The 19976-nt window shown below is 39.9% G+C and overlaps 1 protein-coding gene across 3 annotated transcripts; it reads left to right on the top strand.

The window, feature by feature from the left end:
• Window positions 1-4689: 4689 nt before the first annotated feature.
• Window positions 4690-15590, top strand: LOC135523871 (uncharacterized). 3 transcript variants are annotated; one of them, XM_064950855.1, is made up of 8 exons: window positions 4690-4789; window positions 6673-6755; window positions 6947-7276; window positions 8080-8400; window positions 10627-10752; window positions 11921-11974; window positions 12956-13003; window positions 13343-15590. In XM_064950855.1, the coding sequence occupies exons 2-8, from the start codon at window positions 6683-6685 to the stop codon at window positions 13384-13386; spliced, it is 996 nt and encodes a 331-aa protein (XP_064806927.1). In that variant the 5' UTR covers window positions 4690-4789; window positions 6673-6682; the 3' UTR covers window positions 13387-15590. The 3 variants fall into 3 exon arrangements, with proteins under 3 accessions (XP_064806927.1, XP_064806947.1, XP_064806937.1); XM_064950865.1 differs by lacking the exon at window positions 4690-4789 and adding an exon at window positions 6208-6410; XM_064950875.1 differs by lacking the exon at window positions 11921-11974.
• Window positions 15591-19976: the final 4386 nt, after the last annotated feature.

The raw sequence follows: 19976 nt of genomic DNA, 5'->3' as shown, positions 1-19976 counted from the left end.
TTAAGGGCTTGTAAGTAAGCATTTAAAGGTAAGGTTGTATTCGGCACATGTGACAAATACAATTTGATTTGATTTGACTTCACTTGCTGCACTTTCAGATTCAAGAGCAGTCACCATTTTCTCCTCTCCAAAAGCTTTAAATGTTTTTAACATTTTAAAAAATATATTATTTGATTTGATTCATAATGCAAAAATCAACTTACATTGCTACATCAAACATGTCTAACAAACCAAACACAGGTATTAAGAATACTCAAACATACAAAAATATCAATAAAATAATTCAAAAAATATGCAATTTAAGCGCAAATATATTCACTCTGAAAAGATATATTAATGATATTATAATGATTCATGAAGATGTTATTCTTGTTGTTATTTACTCGGGTTAGTGTTTTAATAAGATAATTACATTTAATCAGAACAATGTGTCATTTTGGTATAGAATTTAGAATTTTTTGTTTGTGTATAAATTATTTGGCAACAAGAATAAAAACATTAACAATAATTTCAGTGGTTTTGTTATCATTGCAATAATAACATATATCTTTCATGTCAAAAAGATAGGCAGTGTTCATAATGGTAAATAACAAATTTACATTCAAAGAACAAGTGAGACAGATTCTCACCTTCTTTGTCACAGAAAACACAGATATCATCAATAGCCACAAATTTGGAAATCATAGAATTACATGGATATATCTTATGTAAAATGTTGAAGTGCACTTCCTTAACTTTGTTTGGTGTACAGTATTTGTCAGGCCTTAACCAGGCATTTTTCCAGACAATGTCAGGAATAAGCAGGTACCAGAAAAACTTTCCTCTCGGTGTAAGTTGGGAGTTGTGAATGAAGAATTTGTCTTATATATTTATTACAACAAGATTTCTCAAGTAAGCCCACGCCTTCCAATCTGAGTTCTGGATAAACTTTGTGATTATTCACAAAATGAAGATGAGTTTTCATTAGTGTAGTTAGACCACTGGCTTTGATCACAGAAATAAACTCTCTGAAAGGTATTGGAAACTATTTCAATGTTATAAATTGTTCATATGTGAGAATATTACCCTTGTTGTCGAAAATATCAAGAACAAAGTCAATATTCCTCTCATGCCAGCTGGGGTAGAACAATGACTTATTCCTTACAGTCATGTCTGAATTATTCCACAAAAGAGCTTTATGAGGGGAAAAATTGTTCAGGAAACATCTTTTCCAGGCCATTAAAGCTTGTTGGGGAAACCAAGCCAATTTAGCAGGTAATCTTTCAGGAATATAATTACATTTCAGTAAAAATTGAAGACCTCCCAATTTATTAAACAGATTATTTGGAATGAAATACCATATTGAATCAGTATTGATCAAACATTTCTCAACCAGTTTATCTTGAAAGTGTTATTTATGTCAACAGAATCCAACACTTCTAGACCACCTTCAGCTCTTTTGTTAGAAAGGACATATGTTTTTAGTTTGTGAGACTTATTTTTCCAGATGAAGTCAAGAAAGGTCTTATTGATCTCTTTACAAGTAGCTGGATTTACACATAAAGATAGTGAGGGGTACACGAAACTACAGTTCCTCTGCCCTGGACAGAAGTACTCTCCCAAGTATAGAAAGATCTCTTTGTAGCCAATTATTAAATATATTTTTAGTTCTCTTAATTTTAGGAGAGAAATTCAAATGTTGTCTGACTAAGTGGTTTTTTGACAGATGTATTCCTCAATATTTAGCACAGTCCTTTACAGGAATGTGTTCTATTTCTTTATCATCAGAGTCAAATAAACATAAGATTTCACATTTAGAAACATTCAGCATTAATCCTGATGATATTGTCATGGGATCTTTGCATACAACCTCGTTAATTTGGAGTGCAGTTATAGATTTTCTTTTGTAGTTTCTCTTTTCAAGTGAAAAAAAGTAACTAGTGTTTCTTTCCCCCTCTTCAATCCATTTGGCTCTTGACCTTACAAAGGTCTGTTTTAATTATATTTGTAAAGACCTGAACACAGACTCCTCTTCTTCGGATAGATTATATTTCTTGAGAAAACTGTCAAGATTGCTCATCATCTCCTTTTCTCTAAGGTTCTTTAATCGCATCAGCTCGTTGGAGCGTTTAATGGCCACCACTCTGACTTTATATTTGAAAAATTCCCATCTACTTCCATGACCCAAGTCTTTTCTTGCAAAACTACATTTAGCTAATGATTTGATGTTTTCAGTGAGAGTAGTATCTTTAAGAAGTGTGTTGTTTCATTTCCAATATCCTCGAGTACCTTTTGATTTTTTAGTAGCTTGTAAATTCAGGGAAATCAAGTGATGATCAGAAAAGCGAGTCAACTGATGATCTACATCTATAACAAATTGTAACAAAAAAGGGGAAATTAGGAATAAATCTATTCTATATTTATGTGACATAGTTTTGTTGGTCCAGATATAACCCTTAGCATCCGTATTGAAATAACGCCAGGCATCCTCAACACAGAGATCCCTGCATAATGTAATGATAATGTTACTATTTTGAGGGTTTTGACTCGTTCTAGGAAGAAAACGATCAGCAGATGCATCAGGGGTTTCGTTCAAATCCCTTGAAATTATTATAAAGGCCTCTGAGTATTTGTTGCGTAAAGTTTTTTGATCCTTTTTTGGGGCCTTTCTCTGATCTGATTATGTCAGAGCAATTTAAGGACACAATTCCTGATTGTATTGCCACGTATATTAACGAACAGAAAGTAAAGAATGTTGCTGAAGCTGCGGTTTTGGCGGACGAGTATGTGTTGACTCACAAAAGTGTCTTTGCAGAGCCCGGTATTCGGAAAGAGTGGGGGCGTTCGGATAGATTTGGGCTTCGCTCACCGAGATACTTTGGTTCACGGGCAGAGTTCTATTCAACTTGGGTTGCGCCTGACTCCCATGGTAAAGCAGTTTCTCTCTGGCAGCCTGATCCTGCGATATCAGAGCTTCTTTGATGCGGAGCTTCTTCTCGTCCAGAAACGTGTTCCCCTAGGCCATTTTCCATATGATGTCCCTGTAATGGTGCATAGTTAAGCGCAATATGATATTGCGAGGGGGTCCATCAGATCTTCGTTTCCCAAGTCGATGTACCACATCAATCACGTCTCTTAGCCTGTCTTTGATGCACGGAGCCACTTTTCCCAGGATATTAAGGACTACTTATCTAATATCCTCTCCCTCTCCCTCTACTCCTTTTACACCTTGGATTTTCAGATTCCACCTGCGAGAGTTCCTTTGAAGTTCAGCTAGATTCTCACACAACTCATTATTTTTGGATTGCATTTTCTTCAGCTCATTCTCTAGGAACGTTATCTTTTCCTTGTTCTCGCTCACAGTTTTGTGTAGTTGATTGACAGTTTATGACAGATTATCGATCTTCTTTGATGTTTCTTCTGGAGCCCGCTCTATGATGGATACGTTGGAGAGCGTGGCGTTTTGTTTTTTTGTTGTGCCATTCAGCCCCATAGAGCTCAACAGTGGAGGTGTCCATAAAACCTAGCGGTCAAGAAGGAAAATGGTTCCAATCGTTTTCCACAAATCATTTTTCCCACAGTGGATTTTTAGAAACACTTAAAATAAGGGCTGTGTTTCGTGTAGGTTTACCCTGGCGTGACATTTTGATAACCATGTAAGTCTCTCTCAGACATGTGACAAGCTGTGACAGTGATATTCAATGTTGAAGAAATGTTAATTTCATCACAGAAACAGATACATTAATTACAATACATGACTGAGTGACTAAGGCAACCACTTTCATAAAAAAAAATGGTTGAATAAAATGTAGTTTAAATGACTTATCCACATACCAGTAAATCATCAACCTATAGTCCTTTACAAATAATAGTACTTTTTTTACAAGCATGATTTGCGTAAAAAAACGTATTTGTGTAGGCCCACTTGATCTGGACCCAAGGCTGCTCAATACCCTTCCTGGTCTCCTTCCCAATGAGGAGGATGGGTTTTATAACCAAGTTCATGCAGCTCCTGCACTTGAAACACCAATGTTAACACACTACATTTCTGACCTTCACAGAAAATTCAAAAGTCAACCAGTGTTTGGATGAATTGGCTCCAGAACAGTATTTTCCAACTGTAGGGCTACACAATCACCCATCGGTCCAATGATGACAAAGTTAATTTAATGCTGTCCATCCGCCATTTGTTCAATTAAATAATTGAAGGCCCCCCCGTCCATGAGTTCTGCTAGTCCATGAGGTCCCCTAGTCCCGACGTGACGATGCTATCCCCTTGCCTGATAGACCTACCTCCTCTCTGCTTTCTTCGTGTCAAAAGTAGAAGTCCTGCATGTGCGGAGGCATATATGCACAAACAAACGATAACATGTGGGGGACATTTATTTTCACATGAGAAAAGCAAAGGAACTGGGTCTAGGCAGGTAGCCAAGTGGTTTAGCGCGTTGTGCCAGTAACCGAAAGGTTGCTGGTTCGAAATCCTGAGCCAACTAGGTGAAACATCTCTTGAGCAAGGCACTTGCTGTGGTCCTGTACATATGACAAATTATTAAAATGTCTAAAACAGACCTTTGTTTGAATGTTTAATCATTTGTTATTTTGGATATTTTATATAAATTCACTAAGGTATAAGGACCAACCCTCTCCTGAACGGTCACCGTGCCACTGTTGAGAGGCTTGCGTACTGCAATGACCATAAAACGACCAATGCGTCAAATCGAAACCGAAAGTTTAGACAGCCTGTCAGTGTAATCTTTAAATCAGATTCACTCTCACCTTCCACACTGTAACAACCTGAAGCATTTGTGCGGTAAGATTTTAACGTTTTCCGTGTCTCTAGCCTAGCTTCTCTTTATATTATTTAAAGTTGATTAATTGTGGACCATATTGCTTTACAAGTGTGCGTTTACCGATTAAAAAAAGAGCCGGCCAATTGGCTCCATGATTTGCATACTGCTATTATTGATTTTTGAGCTCAAATTTAATGCAGATAGGTTATAAAATAATTATCGAAAGAGGGTGAATCCTCACTGCAGAAACAATAAATAAAGGGGAGATTGTGAATCTGGTCCATGCTCATGTTTGCTGTGTGTTAAAACAAACGTAATATTTCATATTTGACCAGGTACCATTTTTTCTGAACGCGCATTTCACGATCTGAAAAAATGATAGCCTTCATTTGAGCTTTACGTTGAAGATTAGCATTTTCTTTCATGTTTCTATGTACATTTTTAAACATTTTGAGAGAAGAACCGTTTGGGAACCCAATGAGCCTTCTCTTTTAAGTGAACAGAGCCAAATGAACCGGCACCCCGAAAAGACACAGAATGCCCATTATAGTACAGACGTCAATTCAACGTCAATGTTGGTTCAACATAATTTCATTTAAATGACACGGAAACAACGTTGTTTCAACCAGTGTGTGCCCACTGCCAGTGGGTGTCTATTTGCATCGCAAAACTATGTATATTTGCCCAGTGAAAGGTCTGAGTGCTGCATTTCCAAGCAGGTTATGTTTAATTTTATATATCAAACATTTTGGAGCTTTCTCTACATGTATACTATATGGAAGTGTTTGTTTGTTTTTGGCTTCAAACCACAACCAAGTTAAGTGCTAAGTTCATGGGCAAAATTGTACTGGTGGAACTTTCTTCTCATTTACTTCCCCCTAAAGTGAAGTGTAATGGGATTCTACGACAACGAGTGTGCTAAATACCAAATTGAAGAGGGGGGTATTGCACATTTGTCCCTTGATTATTGCATACATTTTTGCATCTGTAGGCCTATTTCATGCATCTTTCAATTAAAGGTCCCTCCAGAAGCCCTCACTAGGGAGCCCAAAAAAACGCCCTTATTCTCCCATTGCAGCTGTTTAGTCCTTTGGGCATTGTGTAGCTGCATTGGCTCTAGAAACACTGAGGATTGTATGGGGGAGAATAACACCAACAGCTTTAGTGGCCACTTGAATGAATTTAACAGTACTGTCATCTCCCACACAATTGTTTCCTTAATAATAGAATGTGTTTCCTTCAGTGAGTGTTATTATTTGTATAATGTTCACATTTTGTTGCATTTCTCTGTCAAAGAAATAGTTGAAACAGACATGTTGACAGTCCAGATGGGAGGTGACCAGTAGATAGCTAAATAGGGGACAGTTGTGACAGTCCAGATGGGAGGTGACCAGTAGATAGCTAAATAGGGGACAGTTGACGGTGTTGCCTATGTTAGGCCTTCATTCACAATGTACTTAGTTAAGACCTATCCAGCACTTTACTTTTTGTCAAATTGGATTTGTTTCTGTTAGCCACTGTTTTATTTTTATTTTCGGAGAACAGTCCAGAGGCACTTTGTGAGCGACAGGCGGTCTATAGACTTACCTCTGATGGATTCTGGGAACTAACTCCTAAACCTGGGATAGGGTTAATTATCAGGTATCCTATTGAAATATTGAGGCTTAGGTTTAGAGGGTCTACACCAGAAGTGAATGGTTACCTGTAGGAGGAAGGTATAGGGTGGAGGCAATGAAGCTTGGAATGTCGAGAAAACAATCATATGTGGCAGACATTAATAAAGGGGGAGAGTCGTGGATTAGTGATGAAGAGGGTCGAGTTCAGTTACTCTGATAATTCAAACCTAACACCTCATACTGCTGTGACAAGTGTTGTCATTGTACATTTCTCTCTTCCTACTCAGGAATTCAAAGATGACCTTAGCTACCACCTTCCTGTTTTTTGCGATCCATTTAGCCTGTATCAGAGCTGGAAATTCCTCTGAGAGTAAGTTGTGCCATGAATGCCATAATAATGGTTATAAAATGTTATATACAAAAATGTATTTATTATTTTCAGCTGATTGTTAACTAAAAGTTCGATAAGATTGGTCACATTATGATAAAACTGACTACTATACCAGTAATTCTGTCTTGTATTATTGTCAATTTCTCTCTGTCATGATATTTTACTTACAGAATTTATCAAACTGGAGTGTAAAGAAGAACACCATGGGGTTTATGGTCAGCAGTCATTGCTGCAGTGTAATGTCAAAGCTGTTGAGAACGTGACCATCGTGATTGTGACCTGGAAGAGGGTGGAAGCTGATACTCTTTTGTTGGAATACAATCAAGATGAATTTCACCCAACCCCTGGATTTACATTTGCTGAGCCATCCTGGAACAAGAATAATATGAATGTGTCCTTGTTGTTGACAAAGACCAAGATGGCCGACAAGGGGATGTATGAATGCATGGTGACCACAGACCGTGGTGATGATACAGCTACAACCAGCCTCAGTGTCACAGGTGAGTCCTGTACTGTCTACAGTTCAACCAAGTGTGATTATAAAAAGATAAGCACCATTCAACACAGGTTCATGAAAGGAGAAAACTGAACAGATATTCAGCCTCTCTTGGAGGTCAATATAAGAATAGAATACAACAGCTTTTTAAATGTGTCTCAGCTCATAGCCTTCATCAGGATGTTATGATGCCGACATGCCGAAATGTGTTGAAATGAAGTTCTATTCAACTTCTTTTGTTGTCACACACACACACACACACACACACACACACACACACACACACACACACACACACACACACACACACACACACACACACACACACATACAGTTATGATAAGTTTGATGTTTGGAAAGGATGTTTGGAAAGGATGTTTATTCTGGAATATGTTCTGGGGGAGTTCAGATTTATATTTGTGTGTGTAATTGGACAGTACAGCACAGCAGGTACCAGAGTTACTTTCTGTTTCAGAATGACAGTGCTCAAATGGCACAGAGTAGTACCAGTGGGAATGTCCACAACTAGCCTCCATAATGTCATTCTACCCACGACATGCAATCAGTGTTTACACAATAGGCCTAGTGTACACAGACTAAATTAGAACGTGTGTTAGAGATAGAAGAAATGTCTTTCCAGTTTATTAAAAATCACTCCTCCAGTAATCTCATTCCAAGTTATAACCCTCGGATGGACGTTGAAAAGGTGCAAAGTCTGTCTTAATGATGTTTACCCATTGACGTTGTATAACTACTGGTGTAGCAAATATCACCCACATGTATGATAGATTTCTCTCTCTCTTCCAGCTAAGTACATAACTCCAACCATGAGCTCCATCCCTGAGACCAACATCAAAGAGAACACAGATGTGACCATTTTCTGCAACTCTACAGGCGGGCAACAGAGAGGGTTGATCTGGTGGTTTGACCAGGATGGCTACAATTGGACGCGCAGTGCTGAACTGGTGGCCAAAGAGACGGACGATGGACTGTTTAGCCTCTCCAGTAAATTCACAGTGCAGAAGGCTACATCCAGTTTCACAAACTACACGTGCAAAGTGCTCAATAGCAATGGTGCCGAGGAGGGAGTGGCATCATTTGAGATCCAGTTAGCGCCGCAAGTCTCAGGTACATGTTGCCATGGCTGCTACCTGTGGGTATGAATATCTTTGTGATGTCACCCTTTGTAAAAGCAGAGTCAAGTCCAAAACATGCCAGTCTCTCGTATTCCCTCATCCTGACCCTGATAATTGTAGGACATTTCAGCCTCAATCTAGTCTACATTTATTAGTATCGGCCTTTTTATGACGTCTTTATCATGTGCGAGCACAATAAAAGTCAGCTGTATAATGAGAGAACAACATGTCACTGAGGAGTGGAGTAGGTCAGGCCGTAAAATGCTCCTCAATCTGACTGAACATCTTCCTTGAAACTGGAAAAAAGGAAAATGCTTGTGTTGGTTTGGGTAAGAAACAACAGATAGCAATAGTAATGGCATATTTTTGTAGGCACTAACTCCCCCAATGCTTTGTTGGCCAAAGCCTATGGGGGAAATGAGTTTCAAATCAAATCAAATCAAATTTATTTATATAGCCCTTCGTACATCAGCTGATATCTCAAAGTGCTGTACAGAAACCCAGCCTAAAACCCCAAACAGCAAGCAATGCAGGTGTAGAAGCACGGTGGCTAGGAAAAACTCCCTAGAAAAGCCAAAACCTAGGAAGAAACCTAGAGAGGAACCAGGCTATGTGGGGTGGCCAGTCCTCTTCTGGCTGTGCCGGGTAGAGATTATAACAGAACATGGCCAAGATGTTCAAATGTTCATAAATGACCAGCATGGTCGAATAATAATAAGGCAGAACAGTTGAAACTGGAGCAGCAGCACGGCCAGGTGGACTGGGGACAGCAAGGAGTCATCATGTCAAGTAGTCCTGGGGCATGGTCCTAGGGCCGCGGTTCAGTTGAAACTGGAGCAGCAGCACGGCCAGGTGGACTGGGGACAGCAAGGAGTCATCATGTCAGGTAGTCCTGGGGCATGGTCCTAGGGCTCAGGTCCTCCGAGAGAGAGAAGGAGAGAATTAGAGAACGCACACTTAGATTCACACAGGACACCGAATTGGACAGGAGAAGTACTCCAGATATAACAAACTGACCCCAGCCCCCCGACACATAAACTACTGCAGCATAAATACTGAAGGCTGAGACAGGAGGGGTTTTTGGATAAAGGCCAAAAATAAGGTCTGTGGTAAACGTAGGCTTAGGAGATTTTATACGTTTAGTTCTACGAGATAAATCTTCGTCAGTTAACAATTTTGAAGCCTTTATGTCATTTAATAAAGCCCATAAAGGCTTCATAATTCATAAAGGTCATGTTAACCTGACTGATATTATCTCATAGAACAAAATGTATAAGATCTCCTAAACCTGTGTTAACCTCAGACCTTATTAATGGTGTTTATCTCAAAACCATATTTTTCCCCCATGAATTTTCGCCATAGGAATGGCTGAACGAACCAAGAATAACTCATTTGCGGGTTTAAGGATTACAAGCCGGCAAGCTCTATTCATGCGTGTTTCAACAGGAATCCAGAAGCTCTTCGATGTTTGCTTAACCCAGTCTACTTGTCGTCTGATGAGCCTATAGGAAATGACTAGGTGGATCTGATCCAATAGGTCTATAGAGAGGGAAGTAATGATAGTGGAGTTGTAACTACCTGCGCCAGTTGCAAATTAGAGCTCATAGTCTCCAATCTGTCTCTAATGCTCCCTCTTGTCACGATTCAGTGCAGTCATCATAATACCTTCTTACCAGAACATTCTGTCTCTGCAGTTGTGTTACTCATCTCTGGCAGCCATTTTGAATATTCTTTCTGCTCTGCGGTCTTCCAGCTATTGTTTCTTAGCCTGGCTGGGGACAAAGGATCCATCTAATGCCAAAAGTAATTTTTCAAAGCAATGAGAAGTAAAGTAGCCCTTTCTTGCTGTCAATGACCAAAAGTGCCCTCTTTGGCCTCATGGGTGAAATAATTATGAATATTTTTCAGAATTTTAAAACCAATAAAGATATATATTTTTTTTTAAACAAATCCGTGGTTTCTATGTCAAAAGGTTTTGTTGTATTTCAGTCTTCAAGATTTGTTTTAGACTAACAATCTATCTGTGTGACCTTGATTTAGCCCACTGCAGTAAAAGGTTATTAAGACACATGCAGATTTGAACAGAGCTCAAGTCTGTGTGTGTGAAACGCCCTGACACTGACTTTCACCCAAGGAAAACTAACCTTTTTCTCTTGACTTCATATGAATTACCTATTTATTTTGTAACTCCCAATTTATGTCCATTTTGTATGTCCAGAAATAAACGCTGAACATTTGGATTCTGATTCCACCACCCATTGGCTAGCCCCGGTTGTAGTCATAGGATCTCTGGTCATTGGACTCCTTGCTGCACTGCTGTTATTTAAGAGGCGCTCCGCCCGACGTAAGTACATGGATTGTCATACTCATACAGTAGAGACTTGTTGTCTGTGTATAACTCCATTAACAAATATCATTACATGGAGTTTTGATCATGTATTTGATCATGTATATGTTTTTCATGCTAGCTTAGTGCTGGATTAACCTGTTGATTTATTGAACCTTTATTTAACCAGGTAGGCTAGTTGAGAACAAGTTCTCATTTACAACTGCGACCTGGCTAAGATAAAGCGTAGCAATTAGACACATACAACAACACAGAGTTACACATGGAATCAATAAAACATAGTCAATAATACAGTGGCCCTGTACAGTGGTCCTGCCTCTGCCAAGCCTACATGCTCTGGCAGCCATCTAGTTTTTCTTTGCATGGGGTATTACACAACCTGTAATGTTATCTGGTAACTCAGCCAATCATTTAGAGTAGTCAAATGAGTGGCATGTTTTGGCATGCTATTAACCATGAATAGCAGTATAGCTAATACTTAATCCAATCCATATTACTATTATAATATACACTGAGTATACCTGACATTAGGAACACCTTCCTATTATTAAGTTGCAAACCCCCTTTGCCCTCAGAACATCCTCAATTTGTCAGGGGATGAACTCTACAAGGTGTCGATAGCGTTATACAGGGATGCTGGCCCATATAGACTCCAATGCTTCCCACAGTTGTGTCAAGTTGGCTGGATGTCCTTTGGGTGGGGAACCATTCTTGATACACACAGGAAACTGTTGAGTGTAGAAAAACCCAGTAGTGTTGCGGTTCTACAATTGCGCCTGGGACCTACTACCATACCCCGTTCAAAGCCACTTAAATATTTTGTCTTGCCCATTCACCCTCTGAATGGCACACATACACAGTCCATGTCTCAATTGTATCAAGGCTTAAACCCTTCTTAAAACGTGTGTCCTCCCCTTCATCTACACTGGTTGAAGTGGATTTAACAGGTGACATCAATAAGGGATCATAGCTTTCACCTGGATTCACCTGGTCAGTCTATGTCATGGAAAGAGCAGGTGTCCTTGATGTTTTGTATACACAGTGTATAATATTATAATAATACTATTATCTATTAATGGATTAAGCATTAACTACACTAGTAGGCTATTTATTGTTCATCAACATTACTTTTGGTTTAAAGATGATCTTTTTTGATTTCATTTAGGTTTTGTGTCATTTTTGAGAGGAGCTCGAAGGCAGTCCACCTTTCCGTTAATGAGTATGTCCTCCGATATTCAGTATTTATTGAAATATTGAATATTTTATATTTATTTGTCACTTTAGATTTATGGTTTCCCCATCTTTCCTAGACAGTTCACAGAATTCCCTGTAAAAGCAATACATATACTTTATAATGACCAGCATCATATTTGGAATGATGTTTTATATTTTTGTTTGATACTTTTACAACTGTTATAAATTAGAACTTTTTATAATACTTTTATAACTGTTATAAATTATAACAACACTCCATAAGGCATTCACATAGCCTGAGTGCCAGTCTGTTCGGGCTATCATGCCAAATCCTTGTCACTCATTGTCATGCCTAACATTTTTGTCTTGACAATGAGCTATAGAGTTGGCCAAACAGATACTTGACCAGGCTAGCATTCACATGATTTTGGTTTGTGAAACTAGCCACTCAGCCTTGGATAGTAAAACTGGGGAACTGTGGCCACTCACCCAGAACACATGTCTGTCTGTTCTCACCCTTCCAAATCTCCTTACTAACCACATCCTCCATCAGTTCCTCTTTAGTGTAGCTTCAGAGAGAGATACTTTGTTTACATTGGGCCCTTATGTCTGATATGCTGTACATACAGTATCTGTCCTATCAGAACAGAGAAGGAATGGGCCTGGTTTCTTGTCCCGGTCCGTCCCGGTATCTGTCCCTGTGTAATATCTGATATGCTGTACACACAGTCCCCTGTACTCATTTTGTTAGTTTAGCTGCATGTCTGTGGTGAAGGGAGATTATGTATTTGGGTCATACTATTATGTAATGCTGGGTGTAATATGGGCCTATCTGCACTGTGAGGGAAGATTTGCGATCTTGACTAACATTTTTCTTTTTCCGCCCGACTCTTAATGTCACGGAACTTTGAAGGAGGCAATGTTCCTCTGGAGATTTAAATGTTAGATGACATTCCTCCACAACATGTCACAGATCATATTCTGACTTAGCCTTTTTCTTTTTTAGGTGACCACCAACCAGATACCAGGCATGATGGAGATGTTGAGGCAGAAGGTACTGTGTCCATGTGTTCAATCTACAAATAATATATCTATATTTATATTGTGCATGTACAATGAATATATCTGTCTAAAATATATTGTATTTTCTATTCTGCATCATGGTTTCTTAGGGGACATGATTTTTTAAATGATTGATTGTCCTGTAGTTAATCTTGTAGTTTACATGCTGCTCGTGCTCCTTGTAATGATTAGTGAAAAGTCTCTCCTGTTTTTACTTTCTATTGTGTAACATTATGCTCTCTCTCTCTCTCTCGCTCTCTCACCTTCTCTGTCTGTCTATCGGTTCTCTTTTTTTTTCACTCTCTCTCTGTCTTCCTCTCCCTCTGTCCAGGTCTGAACAGTGACAGTCCACAGGACCAGCGTGACAGTCTCTAGAAAATGATTCGTTAACGGGCAGTCACTGGACGGGACTGTTTCCTTGATGATCAATAAGGGGCTTGTCACCATCACTGTCTTTTGATGGACTGTTTCCTGTTAAGTGTCCGATGACAGTCACTTTGGCACTCAGGTCATTCTGATTGAGGCAACTGTTTCTTCATAATCTACTGATGGCAGCCTTTAAGGTCTGTGGTTGATTACAAATGATATGTAACTGCCCTATATGTCAATGTTTTTATACAGGGTTGCCATGGTGTCATAATGCTCTAGATTCCACCACTACAGAACATTGGTATACTGTAATACCAGGTAATCTAATCAATGTACACACTGTACTACATGGTGCATGGTTTAACATTCCACGTTTCCTATACTGTAGATTTTACCATAGTGGTTGTTATTACTATACTGTAACACCAGACCATCTAATCACTATAACTTAACACACGGTTCTATACTAAGGTTGTGCGAACATTCAATTTGAACACAGCACTTCTGAAAACATGCAGTAAAACAGGTTTCCCTTCTGAAAGAGGGTTTCGCAAGACTGTACAACAACTATTCTTATAACCAAAACCAAAAGCCAGCCTGTTGCTCCTACCACAGAGGATTTTGTTTGTGGCCTTCCTCTTACTCCTTTCTTCTTGTCTTGCGCCACCTGCTGGTGTAAAATTCAGGTCTATATTTATAGATGCTAGCCTTTAAACACTGTGGTTGATGACTTTAACAGTCTATGTTTAAAAGCCTAACATGATTAGTTCTGTACAGCAGGGTTCCCCAACTGGCGGTCCACGGGCCAAATTGGTTTTACCCCCCCCCCCCCCCCCGGTTTTACCCCCCCACTAGGAAATCAGCTCCAAGTTATTTTAATTTAAGAAGTCTGTTCCCAAGTATTCCTATGCAGAATAGAGAGACACGTGACCATATAGAAATGTAAGCCAGGTTTGAAATGATTCTGTTCTAGTCAAACATGATATATTTTTGGGCTTCTTGCGTTTAATTTGCAGTCTACACATTTTTTGTAATTATGTCCCCCCCCCCCCCCCCCCCACCCCGATTCAGGAAAAACAAATTGGCCCACAGCTGAATCTAGTTGATGATCCCTGCGGTATGGGTTTGCCATAGTGTCAGTATACTGTAGATTCTACCAGTATGATTGTTAAAACTGTACTCTTAACACCAAGCCATCTAATCCTTGTAACATTTCACACTACACTAGAAGGTTCATGAGCAATGTTTCCTCCGATTTTTTTCATCACTGAGCAAACTTCAGTTCCGCTGAGCGCAAACTTGAACGTTGTGAAAATTCTGTCCCACTTCCGAACACTGAGGCTGTACCCACTTTTAAGTTAGTTTTAATAGTGGTCAAGTTGGCTACTGTGGCTATTTGATCATAATGTAGGCCTACCATCAAAAACAATGGAACAAATGCCTCCTATAACATTTGAACACGGAAATAGCTGTTCTATCATTCAGCCTACAGTAGCAGCCAATGTGTGGTGTTCAATGTAGGGCTGCATTCAATGAGACTTTTGAAGAAAACATGCCAGGCTTGACATGAACTTGTTTCTCCACTTGTCCTTGTATTTCTATGCCAGTCAGCATGGAACTAGTCAGGGTTCTTCCACAGAAGGCCGGACTTTGATCTTTTTTGTTGTTGATTTTGGCTCCGATCTACTACGGTGGCTTGAGATGTTTGTCCGTCAAGTTATGATTATTTCCCAATTCAAACAAAAAATAAGACATGTTATTTTGTAGTGTAAGAGGTCAAGATGAGAGAGGAATCCTGTCTATATATATGAAGTGATTATCAAGTGATTTGTTAATACGTTTAAAAAAAAGACAACTTCCTGTTTTCAGCACGTAGATATGCCTGCTTGAGGCCTGCTCTGCATCTAACCCCATATAACAGACTTTGTTATTGCTACATTTGGTATGTTTTTATATGTGACTTTGTTTGTTATGAATAAATCATTGAGATTAAAGCTTTTTTACTTTGTCCAGATATAACATGTAAATAATCTGTTGTATATTATGTCTGGGTATATTTTGCACTGAAATTCCTGTTCAGATCCTGCACCTTGATACTGTTCATTAAATATAGGACAGTGAGAAATGTGTTACACTGAACGTTTTGTAAATACTTTCACTTGTTGTTTTTAAATACTACCATCTTTAAACAAATAAAAAATCAGAATTGATGGGGTGGCTAATCTGCATTACATTTACATTTAACATTTAAGTCATTTAGCAGACGCTCTTATCCAGAGCGACTTACAAATTGGTGAATTCACCTTCTGACATCCAGTGGAACAGCCACTTTACAATAGTGCATCTAAATCATTTAAGGGGGGGTGAGAAGGATTACTTTATCCTATCCTAGGTATTCCTTGAAGAGGTGGGGTTTCAGGTGTCTCCGGAAGGTGGTGATTGACTCCGCTGTCCTGGCGTCGTGAGGGAGTTTGTTCCACCATTGGGGGGCCAGAGCAGCGAACAGTTTTGACTGGGCTGAGCGGGAACTGTACTTCCTCAGTGGTAGGGAGGCGAGCAGGCCAGAGGTGGATGAACGCAGTGCCCTTGTTTGGGTGTAGGGCCTGATCAGAGCCTGGAGGTACTGGGGTGCCGTTCCCCTCACAGCTCCGTAGGCAAGCACCATGGTCTTGTAGCGGATGCGAGCTTCAACTGGAAGCCAGTGGAGAGAGCGGAGGAGCGGGGAGACGTGAGAGAACTTGGGAAGGTTGAACACCAGACGGGCTGCGGCGTTCTGGATGAGTTGTAGGGGTTTAATGGCACAGGCAGGGAGCCCAGCCAACAGCGAGTTGCAGTAATCCAGACGGGAGATGACAAGTGCCTGGATTAGGACCTGTGCCGCTTCCTGTGTGAGGCAGGGTCGTACTCTGCGGATGTTGTAGAGCATGAACCTACAGGAACGGGCCACCGCCTTGATGTTAGTTGAGAACGACAGGGTGTTGTCCAGGATCACTCCAAGGTTCTTAGCGCTCTGGGAGGAAGACACAATGGAGTTGTCAACTGTGATGGCGAGATCATGGAAAAGGAGCAGCAGCTCCGTCTTGTCGAGGTTCAGCTTGAGGTGGTGATCCGTCATCCACACTGATATGTCTGCCAGACATGCAGAGATGCGATTCGCCACCTGGTCAAAGGAGAAGATTAATTGTGTGTCGTCTGCATAGCAATGATAGGAGAGACCATGTGAGGTTATGACAGAGCCAAGTGACTTGGTGTATAGCGAGAATAGGAGAGGGCCTAGAACAGAGCCCTGGGGGACACCAGTGGTGAGAGCGCGTGGCGAGGAGACAGATTCTTGCCACGCCACCTGGTAGGAGCGACCTGTCAGGTAGGACGCAATCCAAGCGTGGGCCGCGCCGGAGATGCCCAACTCGGAGAGTTGCATTCTTTTATGTTCTAAGATCTAAACTGTTTTAATACGTTTTAAGGAACCAAAAGCAGTAAACACATTGTGAGGAAAATTGATATAATTACTGCACAAAGGAAATGTTTTTTTCTTCTTCAGAATTATGTTTTATATACAGTACCTTGCAAAATGTTCCCCCTTTGGCGTTTTTCCTATTTTGTTACATTACAACCTATAATTTAAATGGATTTTATTTGGATTTCATGTCATTTACATACACAAAATAGTCCAAATTGGTGAAGTGAAATTTAAAAAATAACTTGTTTAAAAAAATAAAGATTTTTTTTTGGGGGGGGAAGTAGTGCGTGCATGTATTCCTCCCTTTGCTATGAAGCCCCAAAATATGATCTGGTGCAACCAATTACCTTCAGAAGTCACATAATTAATTAAATTAATTAAATTAAGTCCACCTGTGTGCAATCTAAGCATCATATGATCTGTCACATGATCTCAGTATATATACACCTGTTCTGAAAGGTCCCAGAGTCTGCAACACCACTAAGCAAGTGGCATCATGAAGACCAAGGAGCTCTCCAAACAGGTCAGGGGCAAAGTTGTGGGGAAGTATAGATCAGGGTTGGGTTATAGAAAAATATCAAACTTTGAACATCCCACAGAGCTCCATTAAATCCATTATTAAAAAATGGAAAGACTATGGCACCACAACAAACCTGCCAAGAGAGAGCCGCCCCCCACCAAAACCCACAGACCAGGCAAGTAGGGAATTCATCAGAGAGGCAACAAAGATACCAAAGATAACCCTGAAGGAGCTGCAAAGCTCCACAGCGGAGATTGGCGTATCTGTCCATAGGACCACTAAGCCATACACTCCACAGAGCTGGGCTTTAAAGAAGAGTGGCCAGAAAAAAAGCCATTGCTTAAAGAAAACAAAATAAGCAAACACATTTGGTGTTTGTCGAAAGGCATGTGGGAGACTCCCCAAACATATGGAAGAAGGTACTCTGGTCAGATGAGACTGAAATTGAGCTTTTGGCCATCAAGGAAAGGCTATGTCTGGCACAAACCCAACACCTCTCATCACCCCGAGAACACCATACCCACAGTGTAGCATGGTTGTGGCAGCATCATGCTGTGGAGATGTTTTTTATCGAAAATAAGAATTTGTTCTTAACTGACTTGCCTAGTAAAATAAAGGTAAAATAAAAAAATCGGCAGTGACTGTGAAACTGGTCAGAATTAAAGGAATGAAGGATGGAGCTAAATTACAGGGAAATTCTTGATGGAAACCTGTTTCAGTCTTCCAGAGATTTGAGACTGGGATGGAGGTTCACATTCCAGCAGGACAATGACCCTTAGCATACTGCTAAAGCAACACTTGAGTGGTTTAAGGGGAAACATTTAAATGTCTTGGAATGGCCTAATCAAAGCCCAGACCTCAATCCAATTGAGAATCTGTGGTATGACTTAAAGATTGCTGTACACCAGCAGGAACCCATCCAACTTGAAAAAGCTGGAGCAGTTTTGCCTTGAAGAATGGGCAAAAATCCCAGTGGCCAGATGTGCCAAGCTTATAGAGACATATCCCAAGAGACTTGCAGCTGTAATTGCTGCAAAAGGTGGCTCTACAAAGTATTGACTTTGTGGGGGGTGAATAGTTATGCACGCTCAAGTTTTCAGTTAAAAAAAACAACGTATTTCTCCCCCCCCCCCAAAAAAAAAATATATTTTAATTTCATGTTATAAGGCAACAAAATAGGAAAAATGCCAAGGGGGTGAATATTTTCGCATGGCACTGTAAGTAGTTACAAAACCTGAAGACTGTATTTTTTTAGCCCAGCGACAGTACATTAGTACACAGTAGCAAAATGTAGCAAAACAATTTGCAACGGGAAACGTATCGTATATTCAGGTCGTCCCTCTCCCTCTAGGCTTTCATTTTGTCCCTTGTGAATACAACCCTGGATTGATTGAACTGAAGTTAGACATGTGACACTGAACAGAAGGCAACATGTCCACTAGAGGAATTTCTCTCCTCGCATTAAAATGATGACGCAAAGCGTGAGAAGAGATATGAGCTGAGTTTGATTAACATTGAGAAAAATCGACATCTGACAAATAAATAACATGGACACAACATGATGTAACTTTGATATGCTTTAACATGCCTGTAGATATGTGAATGCAACAAAGTTAACTTACAGATGGATCTGTTGTGTTTTTATAACAATGCAATCCATCTGAACTCTCCACTCACCATGTTTTATGTCCAACACACTAACACAATAAACCATTGAAATTATAATAACATATATAGAATTTGATTAAATTAAGAATTCTAAATTAGATTGCAGTAATACATGAAGGTGTGGTTGACTATGAGGGACTGTGATGTCAGATGTATCCTATTTCCTGTCTTTCTAAGTAGATGTCAGACAGAGACAGACAGCAGTATACAGGCAGCTGTGGTGATGGTGATGTCACTGCTGAAGTGTTTGCTGCTGTTCTTCTTCTCATTCAATGAATTGACCACAGCAGCAGGTAAGGCAAGCTGTTTATTCCCAGCCAATCAAGGTTGATTCTGTGTTCAATCATGTTCAATCATTAAAGTGAAGGTTCTGAGTCTTGCAAATGTTTCATTTTGTGTATCCAACATTTCTCCACATGTCAAGTATACTATTTGGATGTTTTTTTTCTCTCAAACCACAACCATGTTAGCGGGGTCCTACGTCCTTTTGTCCCTTGATCATTGCCTGCATTTTTGCATCTATAGGCCTATTTCATGCATCTTTCTGTAAAATGTCCTTCCAGTAGCCCTCACAAGGGAGTGAAAAAATCCCTTATTCTCTCATTGCAGCAGTTTCTTCCTTTGGGCATTGTTCAGCTGCATTGGCTCCAGAAGCAAGGAGGATATTGTGGGGGAGAATAATTCCAACAGTTTAGGTGGCCATTTGAATGCATTTAACAGTACTGTCATCTCCCACACATTGTTTCCTTAATAATAAAATGTGTTTCCTTCAGTGTGAAAACTGACGTTTCCCTCCCTTACTAGCTCTGACTTTGCTGATTGCTACTTCACTGAGGAAAAATGTATTCACAATGACTGTGATATGTGGTTGATCCATCTATCTAGACTATAATTACCAAACGTTTGTGGACACCTGCTCGTCAAACATCTCGTTCCAAAATCATGGAC

This window comes from Oncorhynchus masou, chromosome 4 (genome assembly GCF_036934945.1).
Source record: "Oncorhynchus masou masou isolate Uvic2021 chromosome 4, UVic_Omas_1.1, whole genome shotgun sequence".
NCBI classification, from domain to species: Eukaryota; Metazoa; Chordata; class Actinopteri; order Salmoniformes; family Salmonidae; genus Oncorhynchus; species Oncorhynchus masou.
Note: the sequence above shows the minus strand (reverse complement) of the source record. Positions and strands in the feature narration are given on the sequence as shown.

What these genes read in the sequence shown, in the direction of transcription:
- LOC135523871 (XM_064950855.1), top strand. Translation starts at nt 6,683, where the DNA reads ATGACCTTAGCTACCACCTTCCTGTTTTTTGCGATCCATTTAGCCTGT. An exon ending in AACCAGCCTCAGTGTCACAG is followed by an intron (nt 7,277 to 8,079) that starts GTGAGTCCTGTA and finishes TCTCTCTTCCAG; the next exon opens with CTAAGTACATAACTCCAACC. An exon ending in TAAGAGGCGCTCCGCCCGAC is followed by an intron (nt 10,753 to 11,920) that starts GTAAGTACATGG and finishes GATTTCATTTAG; the next exon opens with GTTTTGTGTCATTTTTGAGA.